Below are 23,631 nucleotides of genomic sequence, written 5' to 3'. Positions count from 1 at the left end.
TTCAGTCTCCCACAGGTTGATTCTCATCCTTCCACCACTATTGCAGTATGTTTAGTGTGAATTGATTTAGTTTAGAAGGTTCTCCTTCGTGCATGTTTAAATATTTTTAATTTCTTTGCCTCCCCAATGTTATTCCTCTGTGAGGGGCTAACCAGTGATGTCCTTCATTTATTTATACTATTATGTTTGCTTATTTGTGGCAGAGATGTGTTCAGTGGGTCATTCATTGGTTTGTGGAATGGTAAGTCATGGGGGGCTGGTTGTAATCTGTTTTGTGTGGTAAAGGGTAAGTAGTAAGTCAAGATCATATGTATGAATGACATACTTATTGTTGTTTGTAAGATATTTGCATTCTGGTGCACATTGAAGGGGATGTTCTGCCAGGAAAGCCTGGACCACACTTTGTGCCATACACACTTGCTCAATATGGCCTGGGCTCCTAATGTGGGTGTCAGGTGACCTACGGACTTGGCCGCAACCCACCATAATCTGTGCGGCCCTTTCTTTCTGCTATGGCTTCATCACTACAACCAAAAGCAAGCTATATCTTGATTATTATTTTCTCCATATAATATTTGTTATTGTTCATACAGGTTTTTATTAGCCCCCCCTCAGGTGCACATTGTGGTAGATATGGGAATCTTTCTGAGAGGAATTGAGATGTTTGTGTTCAAGGGTGGGGGGGGGGGGGGGTGGGAGGGTAGTGTCACTGATCAGATAGGACTCTGTCTGGGAGATAGTTTGAGATGGGGAAATAATTTGGAAATGGAAATACTTAAGTGACCGCTATGTGTACGTTACAGCATTGCATAGAAACTCAGTATAATACATACTTTTCTGACTATAGAGCTTCACCATAGACCCCCTATGGTGAAATGCTTTGCGTGGAGTGTGAGGTCACCACAATCCTAGAAAAATATGTCTACTATTAGCCTGTACTGCAAGACATTCGATTGACATTCTCCTACTACATGTGGCCCATCTGTTGCTCCACAAAAATCTGCATATGGCCAAACAATAGAGCTCCCATAGATTTTTTTACCACGTATTCCATCTACTCCAGGGTGGTTGCCATTCTTATTAGGCGTGGTTACCGGTTCCGATCCTGCCACGTGGTGTCTGGCCCTGATACTTCAAGGGATACTGCAGCAAAGACATAATCAACACTCATGGCCAAATCACAATGACCTCGGCTTTTATCGCCCAGTAGTGGTGTGTTGCCTCCGCCTCCAATTGAGCATGATCCTGCATGGGGGTTGGGGGGATTTCAATCTGACATTACATGACACCCTCGATAGTTCAAACATCAGAACTTGACAACATAGTGGTGCTATATGGAGAACATACTCCGGTACCAAATGTGAATATATGCTTTACTCAGCAGTCCTCGGATCGGCCTCTAGGCTGGACTTCTAGCTGGGGACCAAGGATGTTCTGGGGTGGACACATGCCATTACCCATATGCTCCGTACACTGTTGAACCATTCTCCAGAGATAAATATGTTACATCCGCCAGAAGCGGATGAGACACGCACATTATGGTGCCAACAACCAACCATGCTCCTTGACATTGTGTTTCGGGAGGAAATTAAGCAGGCTATAGTGCAGTACTTTGACATGAATAAGAACTCAGTGCAGGGACATGGAACAGTGTGGGAGGCTTTTAAAGCTGTAATACGAGGAGAGTCCATATGGAAGGGGAATTGCATTCTTTAATCAATTAAAGGCACCCTTAACCCCTTTGGTGCTGCAGACGGCCCCCGGCCATCCCACGTGACGGTGGGCATGTGCCGAGGACGGCCAGGGGACGTCCAAACCCCTCCCACTGATTAAATAGCCCGCACTGCGGCGGAATTTGCACCATGGTCAACGGGTTAATAGTATAGAAGGTAAATTGAAACAATTACCATAGGTGAAAGCGGCAGAGCTGGAGTTATGCGCCCTAATTACCAATGAGGTTATTCTATGGACTATTAAGGACCTCACAAATGGCAAAGTGCCAGGCAGCGATGGATTGCCAGTGGAGTACTATAAGGAGAATGGTAAACTCCTAGCTCCATACTGCCTTAACATGTATAATGAAGCTTTGCAGAAGTGCAAACTCCTGACTGCTGTGTGGGAAGTAGCAGTTATCACGCTTATAATAAAATCATTACAAAAGGGGGTGGTGATGGACGGAGCATCAGAACCAATCAAACACTCACATCCAGTCAACAGATCTGGGTTTGATCCATCACCGTTCTTTAGCCCACTCTGCCACCCCAGTTCAGACATGGCCATATGCAAATCAGTCTGACCCTGTGCCTCATGGGAACAATCCAGCCCGAACTGCCAAGCCATGCCTTCCCTGGACCGGAAACAAGCTTCCTAGGACTGGTTTCTGGCATTTCAGCCGTCTTCAGCCAGGCTTGCTTGAATCCAGTGGCAAAGTGAGCAAGGGACTCACGTCTGAGCATACCCTGCCAACTTATGGCGAACAAAGCAGTACAAAAGGGGGTGGTGATGGACGGAGCATCAGAACCAATCAAACACTCACACCCAGTCAACAGATCTGGGTTTGATCCATCACCGTTCTTATAATAAAATCATGGCAAGAATTCTTTCAGCCCAACCAGTCCTATTACTGCATGGCCTTGTCCCAGAAAAATCAGCGTTCATACCACAGCGATCTACCTCTGATAATCTGCACACTATTTTAGCTATTCTCCATCAAATTGATCCCGGCTTGTGAATGGCTGTGGTATTTCTCGGCACCGCTAAGGCATTCGATTCCATAAAATGGCCGTACCTTCGGGCAGTGTAAAGTAGAATGGGATGGGGTGCGGCAATGATGAGGTGGATTAACCTCCTTTATTCTAATTCACAAGAGTGTACAAGTAAATGGCTGTATTTCTGATCCTATCATTATACATCGTGGGATAAGGCAGAGATGCCCCCTGTCCCCGATACTTTTCATCCTAGCATTGGAGCCTTTAGTGAGCAGATTGCGTGAGCTACACAGCAATTGGAGCATTCAATTCTGGACACGCTGCGTGTTGACATCACTATACACTGATGACATTGCTGCTGGTACGAGACTCGAACACTAATCTGGACACAATGCTTACGGATATCACCAAATCAGTTACTGGTCGAGTCTTGTCATAAACTGATCCAAGTCCCTTATAAATGATGTCTCTCACAGACATAACACCACCATCCCTGATGTTCCCGTTGCAGTGGCAGGTGGACCCCATTCAATACCTTGGGATCCTAATGTATAAAGACCCAGTGGTGATTCTAGGGGAGGACTATGGCACTTTACTAGATAAAATCCAATCCAGTGTTAGTAAATGGATCAAACTACCCCTAAAATTGGCAAGCTATATTGCAATTATCAAAATGGTATTGCTACTCTAGCTCCTCTACCTGTTCCAAAATATCCTGATACCGCTGAACCGTTTTTTTTTATTCACTTACAATCCTCATTAATTAAACTAACATGGGTGGGTAAAAAGCCACAGGTCACCTGGAAATTATTGTAGAGGCTATACAATCAAGAGAGATTCGCTATACCATATTTAGAACTATATTACTATATAGCACAAGCGCAGTTTGCTATGCACTGGTTCCATAACTGTAGACCAGCACTGCACCAAAACTTAAAACTGAGTTTATCAAAGCTCCACCCTTTAAGCACTGTTAATATGCAACTCCCATCAAGACCGGGACCTGACAGCCATATAGTGCACTGTGCAACCTGTGTATGGACACGACTGGCTGAACGTTCCGGCATAAGCATTGTTTATTCTCCGCACATTGCACTGGCCCATAACCTCAGACTACCACTTACTGGTGAACTATTGACATTGCAGCATCTACGAGATCGACAGATCCGGAGACTGGAAGATTTATATGTGAGGGTAGATTTCTCACCCTTGAAGATAACTATTAAAAGGCCACTCCACCCCATTAGCGATTATCTTTATATCAGACTCCACATGGAAGTAAGAGAGGTATTCTCCACCTAACCGCAAGAACCTGCAGAGTGGAGGTTGCTGAGCATAGTAGCAACCAGCTCCCTCACTACAAAAACAATCACCATAATGCACACTACAGCCCTGAGACATCGATCCAGAGCTACCCGGTTGGAAGCTTTTGGTACACAACTGACAGATACACAATGGGAATACTGTTGTCGAAGCACGAAAGAGGTCTCCTTGAATGGTAAACATTGATTATTACATTACAAATGTATCCACCAGGTCTACTGCATTTTGGCACAACTGTATGGGTATGGAGATAGCGATACCATTAAAAGATGTAGTACTTCTGCAGCTGATTACTTACACTTGGCTTGTGACTGTAGGGTGATCGCTGAATACTGGTGTAGAATGTTCTAGGCTCTAAATCGCATTGTGTGCCTAACACAGCAGCCGGAAGCCCTAACAGCATTGCTAGGCTACATCAAATTAGTAACTAAACACTGTAGGAGATTTGTGGGGCTGGCCCTTCTCCTGGCTAAGCAGCAAGTAGCTATGGGATAGGGAAGGTAAGAGTAGTACCCCTATTGTGGACAAATGGCTAACAGGCTTAGCATCTTGCAACACAAACTCACATATATACATACAGTAGACTATTGCCTATGGGATCACGCTAAATCATGGGTACTCACAAACGTTCTCTCGGGGGGCAAATTTACAGTGTGGTTTGTGGCAGAGGGCCGCACCTGTAGGGGCGGGGTCAGTGAGGGCAGGGCTAGAGAAAAAATCATTTGATCATGAGGTCGAACACAGGCCCCTGCAGTGGACACATTAGTCCACGGAGCCACCAGACCCAACATACACACACGTTTGTCTGTCCCTGTCTGTCTCTGTCTGTATGTGTGTCTCTCTGTGTGTGTGTGTCTCTCTGTGAGTGTCTCTGCCTCTGTGTTTCTGTGTGTGTGTGTGTGTGTGTGTCTGTCTGTCACTGTGTGTTTGTCTCTGTCCCTGTGTGTCTCTGTTTGTGTGTCTCTGTCTATGTGTGTCTGTATGTGTGTCTGTGTGTGTGTCTGTGTGTGTGTCCCTGTCTCTGTGTGAGTGAGTGTGTATCTCTGTGTGTGTGTCTGTGTCTCTGTCGCTTTGTGTGTCTGTCTTTGTGTGTCTCTGTCTTTGTGTGTCTCTGTCTTTGTGTGTCTCTGTCTTTGTGTGTCTCTGTCTTTGTGTGTCTGTCTCTATGTGTCTGTGTGTGTGTGTCTGTGTGTGTGTGTGTCTCTGTGTATGTGTCTCTCTCTGTCTCTGTGTGTGTCTCTCTATCTCTGTGTGTGTCTCTATCTTTGTGTGTCTGTGTGTGTCTCCGTGTCTCTCTCAGTCTCTGTGTGTGTGTGTCTGTGTGTGTGTGTCTCTGTGTGTGTGTGTCTGTCTCTCTGTCTGTGTGTTTGTGTGTCTCTGTGTGTGTGTCTCTCTGTCTCTCTATGTGTCTCTGTGTGCCTCTGTGTATTTGTGTCTGTGTGTGTGTCTGTCTCCGTGTGTTTGTCTCTGTGGGTGGAGTAGAGGCTGCGGGAGAGGAGGACGTTGTTTTCAACACGAAACAGAAAGCTTCACAAAAGGCCCTTTAAAAGTCAGCTGTGAAAATGCTTACAGCTGACTTTTAAAGGGCCTTTTAGGAAGCTTTCCGACTGTGACATGTGTGAGGTCGCAGGGGCTGGCAGTAAACACAGAAGATGGCTGCAGAAGCATACGTAGTGAATAATTATTTAATACGTATTCACTACGTGCTGCTGCGGTCATCTTCTGGGTTTACTGTCCGCCTCACTGGAAATGTAACAAGCATTGGCATAGCCAATACGTCTCGCCTTTGGGACCTTATAAGTGTTTAGCCATGCAACAGTTAATGTTACTGCACCAAGGATATTGTGCTGGATAACTAAACACTTAAACGGTCCCAAAGGCGAGACCTATTGGCTATGCCAATGCTTGTTAGCATTTGAGTGTGGTTATAGAGGTATGGGCGAAACCGTTTAGGGCCGCTCCGTCCAGAATTTGATGGCCTGTGGTGTTGAAAGCACTGCTAGATAACAAGGGTATCAGAAGTCGGGAATGGGCACAAGTGAAGGGTATGACATGAAATTCCAAATGTCAAAATCATAAAATGTGTGATTTAAGATATGGATGTCGTTTAAGAACAAATGTGTTATTTTCTTGAAAGTTAAAAACAACCAATAACTGCATTGTAAATAGAGACACGAGTTTTTCATTTTTACTATAAATGCTTCCCTCTCTTTATTTTAAAAATCACAAAGAAGTAGAGGTTAAGGGTCTGATTTGCAAAGGGACTTACGTGTAGTAAAGGTACAAGTGTGGAGTCTCTGCACTCTGGGCAGCCTCTCTGTCCAGCGCACTGCAGTGAGTGCAGTGCGGAGATTCTGCCATGAGTGAAGAGACACGTAACTTTATTGCGTATTAGTCCCTTTGTGATTTGAGCCCTAAGCCTTCATTTAAGGGTCTCACCATATGTTCAATCATGTCTGCTAGATCAAACGTTATGCACTTAATCAGAAGCCCTAGTATTAAAACATGCCATCTTGTAATGTGCCATACATTGTCATTACCTTTTCTGTTTGCGAAAGGCACCAGTTATCGAAAGTAGTAAAATAAACTTTTACTAAACTCACCTTGGTGAAACCTCAACGATTGCTGCTGCTTATTGAGGAGCATAAGGGCTGGTACCCAGCTAATGCCCCGTGCGCTCATTGAGAAAAGTGTGGGGTGACCAGCAATATCAAAGGAGAGGCAGAACGATTTAAGAGTATGAGCATAGACAATAACAGAGGAGAGGATAGGATAGTGGAATGAAGGGTCCCGAACACAGGAGAGGGTTGAGTAGTCGGTTACAGGACAGGCAGTCAGTGCGAAGGGAAACGCAGGGGAAACTGTTGGATGAAAGAGGCAAAGATTTGATGAAGGGAGGACGAAATGGTTACAGGGGGGGCACAGGGTGGATTAGCTACTTTCATAAGAGGAAACGTTTGTTAGGAGTATGTTGTGTTAAATCGTAATAATGTAACTGCGCAGGGTTGAGGCGAGTGAGGACTTGAGCACTGTGGACTAATTATAGTGTTAATCTTGGAGCAGATGTAGCAGGGTGAAGTCATGAGCAGGTAAGGATGAACAATAGAATACTGATAATTGAAAATGATGGAGAGAGTAAAGAGCTGAAGGTTTGCACAGAGCGCTTGTGGATGGTGAGGTAATGAGGTCCTGGAAATAGATAGATTTGACACCTCCTAGATCATTATGCAGTGTATGAAGGGCTTGCTTATTAACCAAGAAGTTAGCAGTGAATATGTGCTTTCGCCATTTATGTACTGCTGCCCTCATTTACTGTTATGCGCTCTTATTTCAAGTGTAATTCATGGCTGAGGCCTATCTTTGGTACAAGGTGGATAATGAAGCAGTTGTATGAGCTGTAGTGCAAGACTGAAGTGAGGTCTTTATGAAGATCATGTGGAAAGCAGTGAGAGCAGTGGGGTCCTGTTTTCTACAGCAGATGGGTACATGAGAGAGCGATCTACAAGGAGGCGAACTGATTTGCATTTGAAATGTGTGATGTCAGATGGAGCGATGATGGGTTTAGATTTGGATAAAGTGTTTGAAATTAGCATAAAATTGAGTGGCTTACCTTGCTTGTGGGTGGGATTAAGGAAGGTGTCATTTGAGGAGTGATCAGACAGAAGTGGAGACACTGCCGAAAGCATCAGTAAAATATTTTGGCAAGTTATGGTCACACCAGTGAAAGCAGAATCGTTTGGTGAAGGCAATAAATAGGTGTGTAGCATAATTTCCGCCAGCTGTAACTGAAAGCCATTACTATATAGTTACAGAGACGAATGCGTTTCCAGATGTTTGGAATGAAAGAGGCTTATGGTGCGAGTCCTAATGAGAAAACATCTTGTCATCCATAATAAAACACTGACCAAGGAGAGTAAGATCACATAGGTATGCTTTACTAAGGTAATACCTAAAACAAAACAAATGTTAGATTGGTTTTGAAATAACAGTAAAATCATGAGTCTGAGTCTTAGGACCTGGAAGGCCAGTGCAGTCAGCAGTGAAATACGGACAGTATTGGAGCATGCTAGTATAAACTATGTTCAGGATCCTTTGAGACACCTTTAAAAATACATTTTAATACAAGTAAAAGGGATAGCTCCTTTCCGCTCCTAAAGCGTCTTTTTTTTAACGCAGAACAAAATGCTGTATGGTGCTCTGTAAAACACGTTAGCGCCACCTGGTGTATTTCATGCAATACGGCCCCAGAAATGTTCTGCCAAATGCAATGGATCTCCGTCACATAAACAAAGGCAATAAAAATCAAACATCAAAGCGGCGAAAGTGAAAGTAATCGAGCAGAGAATCAAACGGCTGGGTGAGAAGGGAGGGGGGAATGCAAGGGTCAAAGCGGCTAAAGTGAAAGAAAGCTATAGAGAAGGGAGGGGAGAGTGGGAGCAGCTGTGCACGTGCATGTGATCGTACACTCAAGGTTTATGCCAGCCAAAAGACTGTGGGTAGCACTTTGAAAATCCCACATACAAAATGTCTCTTCGAGCCTTTGGCTCAGCGAGACCTAAAAACGGCATGGCAAGGTCCGCAGGCCGCCAATGAAGGCCTGCCAGGCCGCTGGTGGCCCGCGGGCCGTACTAAGAGTACCACGGCGCTAAATGAACATGTGGGACCCGCTGAAAACTTATCTTGCTGGGAGGGAAGGTAATGACAACGAAGACCGAGGGGCCTGTGAACTTGTGAGACAGAAGAAGTCAACGTGCAGGAGGGCAGCCTCACTACAGTAGTAGCTAGTTGGTGAACCAGATCGAATTAGATGGTACACACATTGATATATGAGGCTACATCCTGGCTGCCTGCCAAGGCATTACTTTTTCAAAATTGTATTTTATTATCAGCAAGTGTATACTGTGCACAGTACTATGTGTTGTTGTGACACATTGCCTGATGTGATTACTATAGTGTTCAATCTTTGGTACTGTATTACTATAATAATAAAGCTTTAAAAAAAATATTCAATATCTGTGTTGGTGAGGAGCTGATGGCCTCATTCCTGCCAGCACCGCGTATACTGGTGAAGTTAATTCCGCTGACTTATGATTAGAAGTTTGGCACGAGACGTTTGTTTGTAAATGTGTTCATTGATGAGAAGTGTGTAGTTGTGATAGAACAGATTAATTACTTACTGGGTCGGAAAATGTATCCCGGAGAACTGTTCGAGCTCTTTTAATAACACTGAGTCATTCACAGTGCTTGAGAATTGTCTGGATGCTGAGACCTTTGTTTTATTGGCGTCGCCGGATCTAACAGACCTTGCATCTTCTCTCTTAACAATTGATTTCCCAAGAGAGTCGTCGGGTAGTTCTGCATGACTTATTCATATGATATTTATCTCCTCTATAGTTGTAATTTGTGATGATTGGCCCGAATGTTGTTCTGAAGGATGTTACACATGTGTTAAATGTTAAACATATTTTCACAATTAGAATTGAGAATATTAGCTATGTTATGAAGGTTGCTGCTCTGTGACTGTATTCCTGACGCAAAGCAATTGATGGTTGCCTAGTCAGTAATTGTTAATTGTGCTTTATTTGGTTTGGTTCCTTTAGTTATTTGATCCGTATCCATTAGTTGATGTTCAAGAGTGACTTCCTGATCCTCCTTAGCACATGAATTATCTTGTCTGTACATAGTTGTTTCCATCTTGCATTTTAAAAGATGGTTTTGGAATTAGTCACTTCCTGCCCCATGGTATTATTAATCACAAAATCTGGGCAGCAGTTGTCTTTCCCTTCCTTTGTGCTATTGCTCATCGTTGTAGGTAACTTGGGGGACGGGTTACTCTAACAATAGTGACGGATATCCTGCATGCCAAAATATAAATCCCATAGGAAATAATGAGATTTATATTTCTGCGGACATCATTTTGACGGCGCGACCTGACTCCAAGATCTAAATCAGACCCTTTGTCTGTACCTTCTGTGAAAGGGTTTTCATTTTCCACATATATCTTCTATTATTAAGTGAGATTGTGTAACAGACGCTTTGAGTTTTCTTTGCCTTATGTATTCCAAATTCTATTCCAAATTGAGAAGAAATCTCTGATATATGTCAGACCTATTAGTCCTGATATCATGACTTATCCTCTTAATACTAGGAACATTCGGGGTTGCAATTTCTAACTGTTCACTGTATGTTGAGTCGAAGGAAGTACAGGTGCTGGAAAGTACAGACAAAATAGGAGAAAATAACAGTTTAAAATGATAAATAAAGTATAAGCCCTGCAAAATTGCTGAAGATGTGCTATAACTGATCAAACCATCAAAAAAGACAGGCATTGGGTTTTTATATGGTTCATATTAATTAGTGCCTCCTTGCGTCCATCCAAATAAAATACAAATGGAAACCAGAGCTGTTAACTGGCCAATGAATTAAAGTGAGGTTGTATGAAATGTTAGACTCACCTCATCCCTCCTGACAATCATATCTCTTTGGTGTCCTAAACGTCCTTAGCTTCCTTGATTACCAGTAGTGTCCTTGCACTCTGCCCCCCCCCCCCTATTTGCCGCCGCTTCCAACCTACTGGTGACACCAGCAAAAACGGGGTACAGAGCTCCAAGTAGGGGGTAGTTCCCACTACATTCCCACTTCCCCCAGAAGCCTTAGCTTATTCTCTCAATGACTCTGCCAATGCTCAGCCCCAGCACACTCCCAATGGCCCTCTGCTCCCCAAGGGGTTTTCGAACCGGCAGTGGTAGCCAGCTGCAGGGAGTTGTGGGAGAACACCAGGACATCACAGGTCCACTACCCGGGACTGCCGTCAAACCAGCATGGCGTAAGAGTGAAAAATCTGCCAGAACCGCTGCAGCTAGAGTTGTGCTGGTGAATTGGAGCAGGCCTTAGGCCATAAGCAGCCCCTGACGGTGACGAGGAAACTGGAACTGCAGTACGCCTGCTGAGTGAGTCAGTGAAGTTCAGATTCACACTCCTCATAATATGCTTCCAATACCATTGAGTTGCATTGACTTTTTAAATTCTCATAGTTTTCAATGGATGCTTTTCATAATTTCTTATCTTCTGGTGTTGATGTTCTGATGTTGACTGCGGGCTTTCATCGCTGGTTATGGAGCTCCCCTTTCGCCACACAATTTTGTGGCACCATACTTCAAAAACCCAGGTTAGGAACCTAGGATTACAGTTGGTCAAAAGATTGACAATAAAACCCCAAATATTAGCAGTGTTGAAAACATGTTATTTTCATCAAGATTTACTGTGTAAGCTAATTCCATACTTGGTGTATCCACAATGTGTGAATACACTGGTAGTTCTGATTCTTCTCCTATTGGATTTTGGAAATTGATTCTTTCTTGGTTTGCACAGCATCTTCTTTACCAACAAGAGATTTTAGAATGTAGAAGCCTGTTTACTGATAATACTAAAATGGATCTCATGTCTGCCCTCGCTGCATTCTCTTTTAGTGTCTCAGTGGGTGGAGTCTGAAGTACTTAGCATTGTGCGTCTAGTTTTCTACAGTTCAGGCACTCTTTTTCTAAAAGCAGAACTGACCCGCTCAAAGCCTACACAATCCTTGAGATCCTCCGATGCCCACCTTTAAAAGTGCCTATATAAAAGGAAAACAAGCACATTGGGCTAATTGCTCTGGGTTATGCCGCCATGCCTTTGGAACACCCTCCTCTATCGTTACAGAGGTCTGTGCTCTCTCCCTAAAACAAGGTAATATTGGCTTACATTCGATTGGCACATTTAATTTACATGTAGGTCTCTAGTATATGGTTCTACATGTACCCAGGGGCTGTACATTAAATACTACTACTGAGCCTGCAGCACTCATGCAGCCTCACTAAAAGTATTTTTAATGGAATGTAGTTCTTTGAAACATGGCTCAGACCTACCATTGCTCCCTGTTGTGGATTATTGAACTGCCATTTCAACCTGGCAAAATAAACCTTTTGCCAGGCCTAAACCTTTCCTTTTAATGTATATTAGTCACCCCCTAAAGAAGGCCCTAAAAGCCCACAGAGCAGGGTGCACGGTATTTAAAAAGTATGACATGTGGTTTTGAGTTTTGCTTGTCCTGGTAGTGAAAAACACCTAGATTTGTTTTTCACTACTGCAAGGCCTACCTCTCTTATAGGATAACACTGGGTTACATTATCACATTTAATAAGTGCTAACATTGCATTGGGAGCACGTAAAATGTCATGTTTAGATACAAATGAATTGTAATTTAAAATTCTCTTTAATTGTAAAGTCAGATTTTAAGTCACATTTCTGAAAATGCCACTTTTAGAAAGTTGGCAATTTATTATCCTAACCATGTGCGCCTTCTGCCAGTGTCCTGAATGGCATGACTGAATGGCTCTGCTGTTGAACTTTTTGTAGTCCTCTCAGACAGTATCACAAAAGGAGACTAGGTGTGGGCATGACAGGTCATCATGGCAGAATGGCTGGGGGCAGAACTGTTCAAAGGGCTTGCCTCCAGCACACACAAATAAACCAGACACTAGCCTTTTATTACCCCAGGCATTTTGGAGCCTTTTCAGGAAAAGGTAAGAACTTTCGAGAACCTGATGTGGGGGTAGGCCAGGGTATTCCGCCACACACAAACGCTGGCATATGGTATAAATATTGGACCATCAGACCAACTCTTCAGTGCACTCATGGACCTGCGGAAGAAGTCGGAAGGGCTGCCCTGCCACCAGAGGTCTGCTCTTTTGCTTGAAGGAACTGTCTTGCTGTTTGAAGGAGAACTGGACCATCAACTACAACCCAGGACCACCACCAGTGACTCCAAGGGCTAGTTGGCCGACCTCCTTTGTGATCTCCAAGGACATAACAAGTCTGAAGTATTGAACCCTGAAGCTGGCCTGTGCTGGAGTGAGTCCTAACCTCCAAGTGGTGCCCCCAGGTCCAGGACCCTTGCTAGTGGTGTTGGTGGTACTTCTCCAAAACCTGGACTTGTCATAATTATCCACAAAAACTTCTTGAAGAACTGACATAAGACTAGCACCTACCTGCCAGCCGATCCGCCCAAGGTGCGTTGCCGGTCGGCCTAACTTTGCAGTAGCTTACGCTATGTTCCCCTCTGCAGCAGCAAATCCTGCTCAGTGGAAACTCCTTAAGGAAATCCTGGAGCCCTGTTTAGCTACAGCCTGCAGCTTCGCCCTGCTGGAGGTTTTAGCTTCCAAAAAGTTGTCTAAATTTTAAGATAAAAATCTTCATTGGCTCGACGGCAACTGTCTCCCCATAAATGACCTTCTTGGCCTGGAAATCCAGCTTTTTCTGCTCTGAGCTGTTTCCGGCTTTGTTGATGATTGCACCGAGCCTTTTTTCAGTGGCTCCTTGGCAAGACATTTTCTTCAGGATTCTTTCTAAGTCTTAATCTAAGCTGAGACCAGGCCCAATCCACCCCTTGTATCTGAGCCGCGCTCGGCATTCTCTTTTGACTTTGACCCGGTCCTGCACCACCAGTTCCCCGCGTGTGGCGCTATGATCTTTTAGGTGCTAGATTTCACAAAAAAGTTTAAAAATTCATAAGTCCGGTTCACTGGTTGGATTTGATCCATTTGGTGTCATGTACTATATTGTTTTAAATTGGTTTGCCATTTTTCTTGCGTTGTTTTTTCACTTTATTACTTTTTGTGTGCTTTGTAAATACTTTCCACTGTGCCTCTGAGTTAAGCCTGACTGCTTTTCTGCCAAGCTATCCGAGGGTTAAGCACAAGTTAATTTACAGACTTTTGTGGTCGACCCTAACAAGGATTGTGGTTTTTGCTTGAGTAGGGTTTCCACCCCTACTCAACCAATAACCCAATTTCTTACTATCACTTAACAGTGCGCTGCATGACTCATCCAGAAGCCAAGAAACCCTTCCGATAAAAAACTTCCCGATTGTGCACTGATGTCACTAGTGCTTAACCTCTAAGTATCTTCTGCGTTTTGTTTGTCAGAAATAGGTTTTGCAGACGATACTATGAAACTTATTCAAAAAGGTGTTTGCAGAATAAATTCCCTGAAATAAATATTTATTTGCAGGTCATTTTGCTCAAAGTAAAGTTGTGCTTTATGAATTTGCGGGGTTATCAACAGTACACATTAAAGCCTGAGAAACTTACATTTTGCCCACCTCTCGAAGTAACCTTAATTGTGATTCAAACGGGTGTATTTATGCTATGAAAATAACATTCTTTTGAACTTCACTACTTTTTGTAATTTTACAAATACATAGAAGAAAATATGTAATTTAGAATTTGTTTAGTCTTTTTTCCTGATTAAAGCTAAGGGAGTTAGGTATATTAAAGTTGTTTGCCTTATTTTATTGGTCCACCACTGAAAGCTGCTGAGCTGATATAGATGTGAGTACTTAAGAATAAGAGTTGGTCTAACGGTTAAGGCGTCCGACCTCGAATCTGGGGAACCGGGTTCGGGCTCAGCAATGACGCTGACCATCCTGTGATTCTGGGCAAATCATTTCATCTCCCCGTGCCTAACAAAAACGAATGTGCCCTCATGTAGCACAATTGGTGCTATGGAAAGCGCTCTGATACCCGATACCTTCAGGTCAAGTTCGCGCTCTATAAAACTCCGTAAAAAAAAATATACATGTCATTTTGAAAATTGCCTTAATTAAGATGATTTCATTATGAGACGTTAATAAGGAACACCTCTGAATATAAGTGCTGTTATGTGCAAGCTAGGTTCAATTTGGTTCTCCTCTGACCGCCCTGAAGAACGGCCTTTTGTCAGCCCGAAACACACCATTTTGGTGGGGAGATGATCTTGCCCAGTTATTTTACGCAATTGTTAGCAAGGAGCTTGATAGAAAATATAAAACATGTGTACTGTACTGATTGATCTGGCAGTGTTGTGCAGTCCTTAAACAATGCTGTAATTGCTTGACATGTCTCATACGCTGCTATCGCCGTCTGCAGCAGCAAGACTGAGAAATTGTTAAACATTTTAGGAGGCGTGCAGTTGAAGGATTGAGTTTTAAATACTCATTGTACTCTAGTGAGTGTCACTTGTGCTGTGTTTTGAAAATACTATCCCGTCATTACCAAATGCTAGTTCTTGATGTCCAAGTATTACAAATTAGGTTTTCTGTTTCTTTTGTCAACAGGCTGCTGTCAAACGCAACTCGGCTCACAACAACTAGAAACGCAGTGTGGGCTCTTTCGAATCTGTGCAGAGGCAAGAATCCCCCTCCCGATTTTAGCAAGGTATGTCTAGAATCACAACCGCTTATCCTTATAACCGAGGATGTGCCTTATATCGACATAACTAGCAGTCTTCTATTGAGTTATTCATTTTTTCAGGAGTCATTGAATTGCACATTTTAATTGTTTCAATTATTTGCCCATTACTGAATATATTATTTTGAAATATAATAGGAAGCTCAATGTTATTTTAATGTTGAGAGTGAAATAGTATTTTCAATTGAACAGTTTAGTACTCTTTCACTGCTGTAACAGACGCAAATCCGGAGCTGCTGATGTAGGGTAATGTTCATGAATGGAGTTGAGAGCATTCCGTAAACCCTTGCAGTCAAGGACCAGTTTAAAAGTAAATCGTTGAATGATGCTCCTTAAGTAGACAGACATTGCAGCATGAGTGGGCCCATTAAATCAAAAGGAATAAGGCCTTGACTTAGCAGTAAAGCCCTTGCCTCCTAGTTGAAGCTGAGCTTGCCTCTTTCTTGCCCATAACCGGACAGTTGAAGCATCAAACGAATGACAACGTAAGATTAGTTCTCACCCTGAGAGTTTTTAAGCAAGGAAGTTGTGTCTTTGATTTCCCAGAAGGTTGTGAAGGAAAGTTCGCCTGTTCAGTGCTCTCCACAGGCTGTGGGAACAGAAAATTCACGAAAATGAAGCAACACCCACAATGCTCAAGCCGGTCACAGCATGCCTTTGTGAGCCGTAGGTCTCTGGAAACCCAGTATCTAAATCAATAGTAATCATGGAAGAGGCACTTTTTAAAGCTTTTAAATCAGCTGATAGGAAAATCGCAATAAATGAGATCTCCCTTCAATGACCTGGGATTGTTGAAGATTGTCTCTTGTTTTTAGTAGTTTGACCAAGTTATTGCTGTGTAGTGAATTCATTCCCCATTTAATTTGCATTGTGGGTAACCTGATGCTTGTACTGGCAGGAAATAAAACTGCTTTACCAGTTATTTCTGAGCTTTTGCATACAAAAAACATGTAACTCTGCGTCATATGCGGGACGTCTCCTTCCCTTTGCGTATGCAAACCCGGTTAAGTTCCATTTTTCCCCTCAATGGTGTTGATGGAAGCCTGCTTTTCTCACCTCTCACTTTGCATCTTCCCAACGGGGGGCTTTGGACCCAGACTTCTATTGAATCTTTTGATTTTTTTTAATTCTTTCATAATTTTTCTTCCCATCACCTTTTTTCTTTATATCACGTGCCCTATGCCGCTATGTTCTTGCGTTAGCCTATGCATGTCATGTCACCAACATTTTGCAACAGTTGGTCTTCATTATCTTTCCAATACTTGCTTATAGAACAGTTATCTGGTGCATGCTATATGAAGCTGGCTCTGTATATACTATACCAAAGTGAGGTATAGTGTGCACAGAGTCCATTGGAACCCCAAAGGTAGGCAGAGATAAAAGTAGATACAACCTTACTCTCTATTTGTGGTAGTGTGGTCGAGCAGTAAGGCTGTATCAGAGAGTAGTGTTAAGCATTTGTTGTACACACCAAATCAGCAAATGATATCGCACACTCAAAGACTGAACTTCAGACCAATTGGTTTTGTATAAAAATATTCTTTTAGTTATTTTATTTTCTAGAACCTAGCACACTTAAGCAATAAATACTTTACAGTAGTAATGCAGTTTGCAAACAGCTTGAATTGCAATTGTATATGCACTTTGATTTGATTACAGTAGAACTACTGGTAATGCAATGCTTTTGATATACTGTACATATACTTTGTATTGGCATTTTAGTAAAATGTTAAGTAGATTACTTTACAGATTACTTGTCTTACACAGTGAAGTGTACCTGCATACTGCGCCATGACATTTCCTGTAAATAGGTAAGTAAAAGTTTTTTTGATATTTAGTTACAGTTTAAAAGAGTTTCTTTGATTTTCCAGCTCCACAACTTTCCACCGAAAAACAATCAAGGTTATCCTATGGTGGAAAATAGGTTTGGTTATCAGTTCTAAGGTAAGTATTCGGTTCTGGGAGTTGGTTTTCTGGGGGTAGACTCAGGAGTCCCCCAGGGTCAAGGATGCACTCTGGTTACACACTCAGCGGCACTAGAGCGGACGGGTGCAGAGTGCTGAGGTCCAATGTTATCCCATGGGGATAGGGGTCCTCCGGTTTGTGGCTGCTGACTAGCAGGCCACTGGGTTGTGGGAGCAAAGCTCAGGGCAAATGTGGGTTCAAGCCAGCACAAAAGTTGCACCCTTAGTGGCACTGGGGCAGCCGAGTGCAGTGTGCTGTTATGACGTCGGGTGCCCTGTAGCTTTCAATGGGGAGTCTCCGATTTGCAAACACACTGCAGGCTCGGGGACAAAGGTCTTCTGGGTGCAACCACCACTTATAGAGGTAAGTTGGGATGCTGGGGGTTGGTTAGGCACCATCGGATGGGCCACACAAGGCTGTGGGGCGTTAGGTGCAGGGGTGCCTTTTAGGGTCTGGTCTTCTTACCAGCTCCTGGTCGCAGTTGGGGGGTACCTTCCGGTTTGAGTCTGCAGGAGTCAGCTCGAGGCTTGAGGCAGGTCAGGGGTCACCGGATCTCAGGTCAGGATCGCCGGCGAGACCTCCTCTTGTTGTAGGGCCACTTGTGCCGTGGGCGTCGGGTGCAGACTTGTGTACTTAGTCTGTTGGTGAACAAATCTGGTGTTCATGGGAGACAGAGTCTTTTCTTTTGAGGGCAGGACAGGTCCTCTGGGTTCTTGAACCTAATGGCTGCTGGACACACCGGAGTTTCGCTTCTGCAGGTTCGAGGTGGGGGACAGACCGGTAGGGCTGGGGCCAAGCCAGTGGGCATCCTCCTCTTCTTAGCTTTGGCATGGCTGTTCGGTCCTTCTTCTTCTTTTCTTCTTCTGGTTTCTTGTCTTCGGAAGCAAGGTTCAGGGGTGCCCCTAAATACTAGATTTAGGGCATCACAGGGAGGTGAAAGGTAGGGACCAATGGGTCTTTTCCCTGGGGTGGATACACCCCCTATTATGTCACCCTCCAGTGAGAGGGGGGTATAAGCCTTACCCTGGTTGGCTGCGTCCCCCCACCTGCAAGATGGCAAGGATTGAGAGTTGTGCCTCACCTCGACTACCCCATCTGAGGGGTGGAGTTGGCAGAGGTGGACACACCTCCCTTCCTCACTTGGTTTACCCGCCAGTTCTCCCACCCAAAGTGGGGGACAGAACCCGTGGGGACCAGCTGCTGAAGGGAGCAAAAGGCCTGGGGAAGCTCACAAAAGCGGCAAGCCTTTGAAGCTTCCCCTTCGTGAAACCTGCTCATCCTAGAAGAGTTGGCTTGGCACCTCGTCCCAGGATGTGTATTTTTTCAGGCCCCCAAGAGCAGCAGACTCTCGACCCAGGGGTCCAGAAACATGTCTGGAGGTCCACTCAGCCGGGACACTAGTGGTAGGTCGTTTTTTAGGGGGCATCTCTAAGATGCCCTCTGTGTGCCTTTTTCATTAAATCCCAAACTGGTATCATTGAGTGGGTTTAATGTGCTGAGAAGTTGTATACCAAACTTCTCAGTTTTCAGTGCAGCCATTGTGGGGCTGTGGAGTTCGTAAGGAGAAACTCCCAGCATCATATATTCTGAATGGCAGCATTGCACTTACAATGTCTAAGAATGGACTTAGTCACTGTAGGAGTACAGGGCTCATGCACCTGTCCCCTCACCACTGGTATAGTGTGCCCAGCTAGAGGGGTGGCTGATGTATGCCAGGGCAGTGGGTTGTAGTCATGGCACAGAGGGATGTGTGCCATGTCTTCTCTTCACTTTGTTCTGCACCAAAACACGCAGCCTGCAAAGGCAGTGTCTGAGTGTAAAGGTACAGGGCCTCTAAGGGTGGCACAATAAGTGCTGAAGCCCTTAGAGGCCTCCCTGGTCACAGTGCCCTGGGTACCTGTGGTACCATTTACCAGGGACTGACCTATGGCCATAGAGTGCCAATTGGGTTTGGTCTTCAATGCAGTTTTAGGGAAAGAAAATAGGCCCAGGGTACCTGATTGTCTGGAGCCCAGAAACTCTCATTCAAAGCACATCAGCAGTTCAGCAAAAAGTGGGGGCAACCATGCAGTAAGAGGGCACTTTCTCACACATGCCTAAAATCGTTGGTGTAGGCAGTTGTTGAAACATCTGGGTTGCATATAGCATACGGGTATTGTCATAAGCCACCTACGTGGATCCAAGATGATTCCAATGGGCGGCAATGCTAGTTTTCGAATCCTCCTGAGAATGCCCTTGGTTTACAGGAGGAGACACTGCTTCGGTGGCAAATTCCAGGGGGGTAGGGGGTTGGGATGGAGAGGGCATTTAGAGTCAAAGATGCTGTGGATCGTCTACTCAACAGCAACACTGCAGCATTCACGCCAATCTGATGAATGGTACCAGCAGATATGGTCCCTATAAGCAAACAAATAATGAGGCTTTAGTCTAGTACTAACTTTATCTCTTAAGGTATCACCTCACAAAAGATTTTCAAATCTTAACCAACCTTTAGTTTTGTTGTTTTGTTTTCATTTAGATTGTCTGTAGACGTCCCTTCATCAAAGTTCTCAAAACTGTAGTGAGTATGATTTCAGCATCAAACCCACAAGCACATTTGGACTGCGTTAGCTTCACCCAAGTCCTCTCTGGCAGAGCCCTGCCAACAGTATGTACAAGTTGAACAAAAACACTGGTTACTTTTGTTTGCAGCACGTTGTTGCACCTGAGCTCAGCGCGTCTGTTAATGCGTCTCTCCATTTTTTCTTGGGCTTTTTTTGCTCCAGGTATGAGACTAGTGCGGGTGAGGTAAAAGTGGGCAGATCCAGGGAGCTGATAAGACAGAGGCCTGGAAACCAGGAAACGGGTACATTGAAGGCGTAGGGGAAGAGTGTGGACGGTCTTTAAGTAAGACTGTTTTAGAACATTTAGTCAGTCAGTCAAAAAAGCTTTCTTTCGGCCATATGGTCATAAAAGCACATCAGAAAAAGACAATACAGTACATTTTATATATCATGAGAAAAGTATTCAGATTAAAATAAAAATATGTAATCATACAGTTTATGTACATTGGTGCAATATTAAAGGATGATGCGAATCTGATTTGTGGAGAGTTTTCTAACTCGTTCTTGGATACGCTCTCTCAGAGCAACACTCAATGCTAAACTTGGGTATGTGACAGTAATCATCACAGGATAAGTGTTCTACCTTAAGTGCAGGGGGAATTGAAATATTATCTATTAAAACAGTTAGCAGATTCATTGCTACATTTAAGACTCCTAGCGGATGTATGATGATACAACGCGTACCATCACAACGCGGTATGTTACATCGCGGTTTTGACAACGCAAGTCGTTACATCGACTTGCGTTGGAGGGCGCTGGATTTAGGAATAGTGTGAATTACTATTCCAACTCCAGTCTACGTACAGTAGGGAAGGTGTTGGAATAGTAATTCACACTATTCCTTAGTGTAGAGCGCCCTCCAGTGCAAGTCGGTGTAACGACTTTCGTTGTAAAAACCACGATGTAACCATACCGCGTTGTAATGGTTGCGTGGTAAAGGATGTTTTCCCTCCTAGCAAGTGTTAAAAAGCGTATGACTTATCTAGTAGATCATTATAACAATGTTAAAATACTACATTAAGAGAAATAAAAATAAAATCTTTTATGCCTTTTTTCTCTCCTTACTACCTTTCCTCTACAAATCGCAAGTCAGAAGGGAGAAAATTTGTGAAACAGTGATCATACGATAAATATGTGCAAACATAGCATAGCAGTGTATAAAAAGGGTGCTTGGGGCTAGGGTTTTCCTAGAATAGTTTTCTTTAAGATTGTTCTACGAATGCACCACATCGAGAAGAGACACCTAGAGATAGCGAACACAATAAGAGTGTCAGTTTCATACTTTAGGAGCCTGAGGGCCTCAGTGCAATGTCTAATCCCCAAGTTTCTACAGAGTTGTAACACCCACTTCAACCTTGGCCTACCATATGCGGGGCAAAAGAAAAGGACATGTGATTCGGTTTCTTCAACTTGGTCACACCCTGGGCAATCAAGTTTGAGGGCTCCCTGCCATTTGTTAGTGACTGCTCGAAGCGGGAGCACCCCATGCCTAAATTGAAGAAAGAGTTTCTTTGCCAGTAGTGTTTGGATATGGTCAAGAGCCGGTTCTGTCCTATATTGCTGCTTGATATCCAGAAACCGGGAAGTCAAGCTACTTGATTTAGTCCCTTGGCATAGTAGGACAATTTTATGTTCTCTGTGGAAGTCGAGTTGTGCCTTTCTGGAGATTGTAGGACAGGTCTCTTCTGGTGTCGTCCACATATTAGCCCTCCCTATTGCCTGGCAGGAGTTCCTGATGTAGGCTAGCCAGGGGAGTTTCCCTGCACCAAGAAGGGTCATAACGTCCTTCAACTCCTCTTTGTAGTCAGCTAGCTCAGGTGTACTCCACAGGCGACGCCAGTATAGGAGAGGTCTAGAGGAAACTACATCGGCAATGGGGCCAATCCCTAAATCCATTCTGAGCAGTGTTAATGGGGTACTCCTAGGGAGGCCCAGCAGTTGCCTAAGAAATGAGTTCTCTGGCATAGATAGGGAAGTGGTTGAGCAATGGCCCCATAATTCTGCCCCGTATAATGAAGCTCCCCTGGACTGCATTTTATAAATTTCTACTGGTGGACCTATTACTTTATGGGTGCAATTTTGTGTATATTTTTAAAATGCCCCCCGTGGACAGAGTCAGTTTTAAACTAGCTTTCTTTATTTGTGTCCCCCAGTCCATTTTTTCTGAGAGTGTGATCCCTAAGTAATCAAAAATAGACACCCTATCTAGAGCCCTTCCATCTAATTGGGGATGTGGGCAATTTATAGTGTTAGCATTAAAAACCATATACTTGGTTTTCTGGAGGTTGATCTCTGATCCCCTCTTCTTGCAAAAGAAACTAAATACCTTCAGTACCCTCTGTATACCCATGGGCGATTTAGATAGTAGGAGCGTATCGTCTGCAAACATGAGTGCTGGATTTTTGCGGTTCGCCAGCCTTGCAGCATCAATGTTTTTACCAGTTAATACATTTTCAATTAAGCCATTTTAAAAACAGGGAAAAGAGTGTCCGGGCCAGGACACATCCCTGTCGCACCCCTTTCTCTACAGGTAAAGGGGGGGAGAGTTTACTGTTTTTACCATATCCAATTCTCGCATAATTGCCTTGATTTAAGCGTTTCAGCTGGTGGCAAAGATATTCTGATATTCCCATGTCAAGAAGAATGCCCCATAGCTGATCTCGCTGCACCAAGTCAGACGCGGATTTAAGATCCACAAATGTGAGGTAGAGGCTTCCACCCTCTAAAACCACGGTTTTCCAATGGATGAGTTGTAATCTGAAGATCTGGTCAATAGTGCAGGTCCTGGCCCTGAATCCTGCTTGTAGAGGTGTTAGTATATTGTTCTCCTCTATCCAAGATTGCAGACGCTCCAGCAGTACGCAAGCAAATATTTTTTGAATGATGTCTATAAGGCTTATGGGGCGATAATTTGCTGGATTAAGTGGAGAGCCCTTTTTAGGTCTCGGCTAGCGAAGGCTGCGCTTGCGCAGTCTCGCTCGCGAGATTTAATGACTTGGAGAAGAGGGGCTTGAACCCGCCCCTCTTCTCCCCTGTTCTCCATTGACTGGCCTCTTGAATGCTGGCCAGCCATTGGAGAAGAGGTCAGTCATTCCGATTAGGCCCCGTCCTTTTCGGATCGGGGGGCGTGTTTTTTGCAAGAAGTCTCATTATCTCCTCCAGCCAATGGCTGGAGGAGAGAAAAGACAAACACGTCCCCGAATCCGAAAATGCCGTTGCCTTTCTCCGAGGCATTTCTGCTCTGCCTCGGAGAAAGGCGATGGTGTCTTGCGGTGCCCTCGGCTTGTTTAATTCGGTATTTCTCGTAGCTGTTTAAAGGCTTGCATACGAATTTGATACAAGTCATGGTAAGCGAGGCTCGCACATTTTGCTCCTGTTAGTGAGATTAATTGAGGTGTAACCGGTCTCACCGTCACGCACGCGAAAGAACAAACACACTGCTACTATAAAACAGCCAGATAAACGATACCAGAGCGTCGCATATCCCACCAAGAACCAACAGTTCTGTCAACGTAATAGCGCTGCCTTTCTCCGAGGCATTTCTGCTCTGCCTCGGAGAAAGGCGGTGGTGTCTTCCGGTGCCCTCGGCTTGTTTAATTCGGTATTTCTCGTAGCTGTTTAAAGGCTTGCATACGAATTTGATACAAGTCATGGTAAGCGAGGCTCGCACTGTTTGCTCCTGTTAGTGAGATTAATTGAGGTGTAACCGGTCTCACCGTCACGCACGCGAATGAACAAACACACTGCTACTATAAAACAGCCAGATAA

At 44.1% G+C, this 23,631-nt stretch overlaps 1 protein-coding gene across 3 annotated transcripts in view; it reads left to right on the top strand.

The window, feature by feature from the left end:
• KPNA5 (karyopherin subunit alpha 5) overlaps positions 1-23,631 on the top strand; it is a 357,927-nt gene that overhangs the window by 137,171 nt on the left and 197,125 nt on the right. For all 3 annotated transcript variants that reach the window (XM_085611310.1, XM_085611309.1, XM_085611311.1), the window contains exon 8: positions 15,163-15,262. In XM_085611310.1, coding sequence (XP_085467436.1) covers positions 15,163-15,262 — 100 coding nt within the window. The remainder of the gene's footprint in view (positions 1-15,162; positions 15,263-23,631) is intronic.

This window comes from Triturus cristatus, chromosome 6, assembly GCF_964204655.1.
Source record: "Triturus cristatus chromosome 6, aTriCri1.1, whole genome shotgun sequence".
Classification (NCBI taxonomy): Eukaryota; Metazoa; Chordata; class Amphibia; order Caudata; family Salamandridae; genus Triturus; species Triturus cristatus.
The sequence above is the reverse complement of the archived record's forward strand: the minus strand, read 5'-3'. Positions and strand labels throughout refer to the sequence as shown.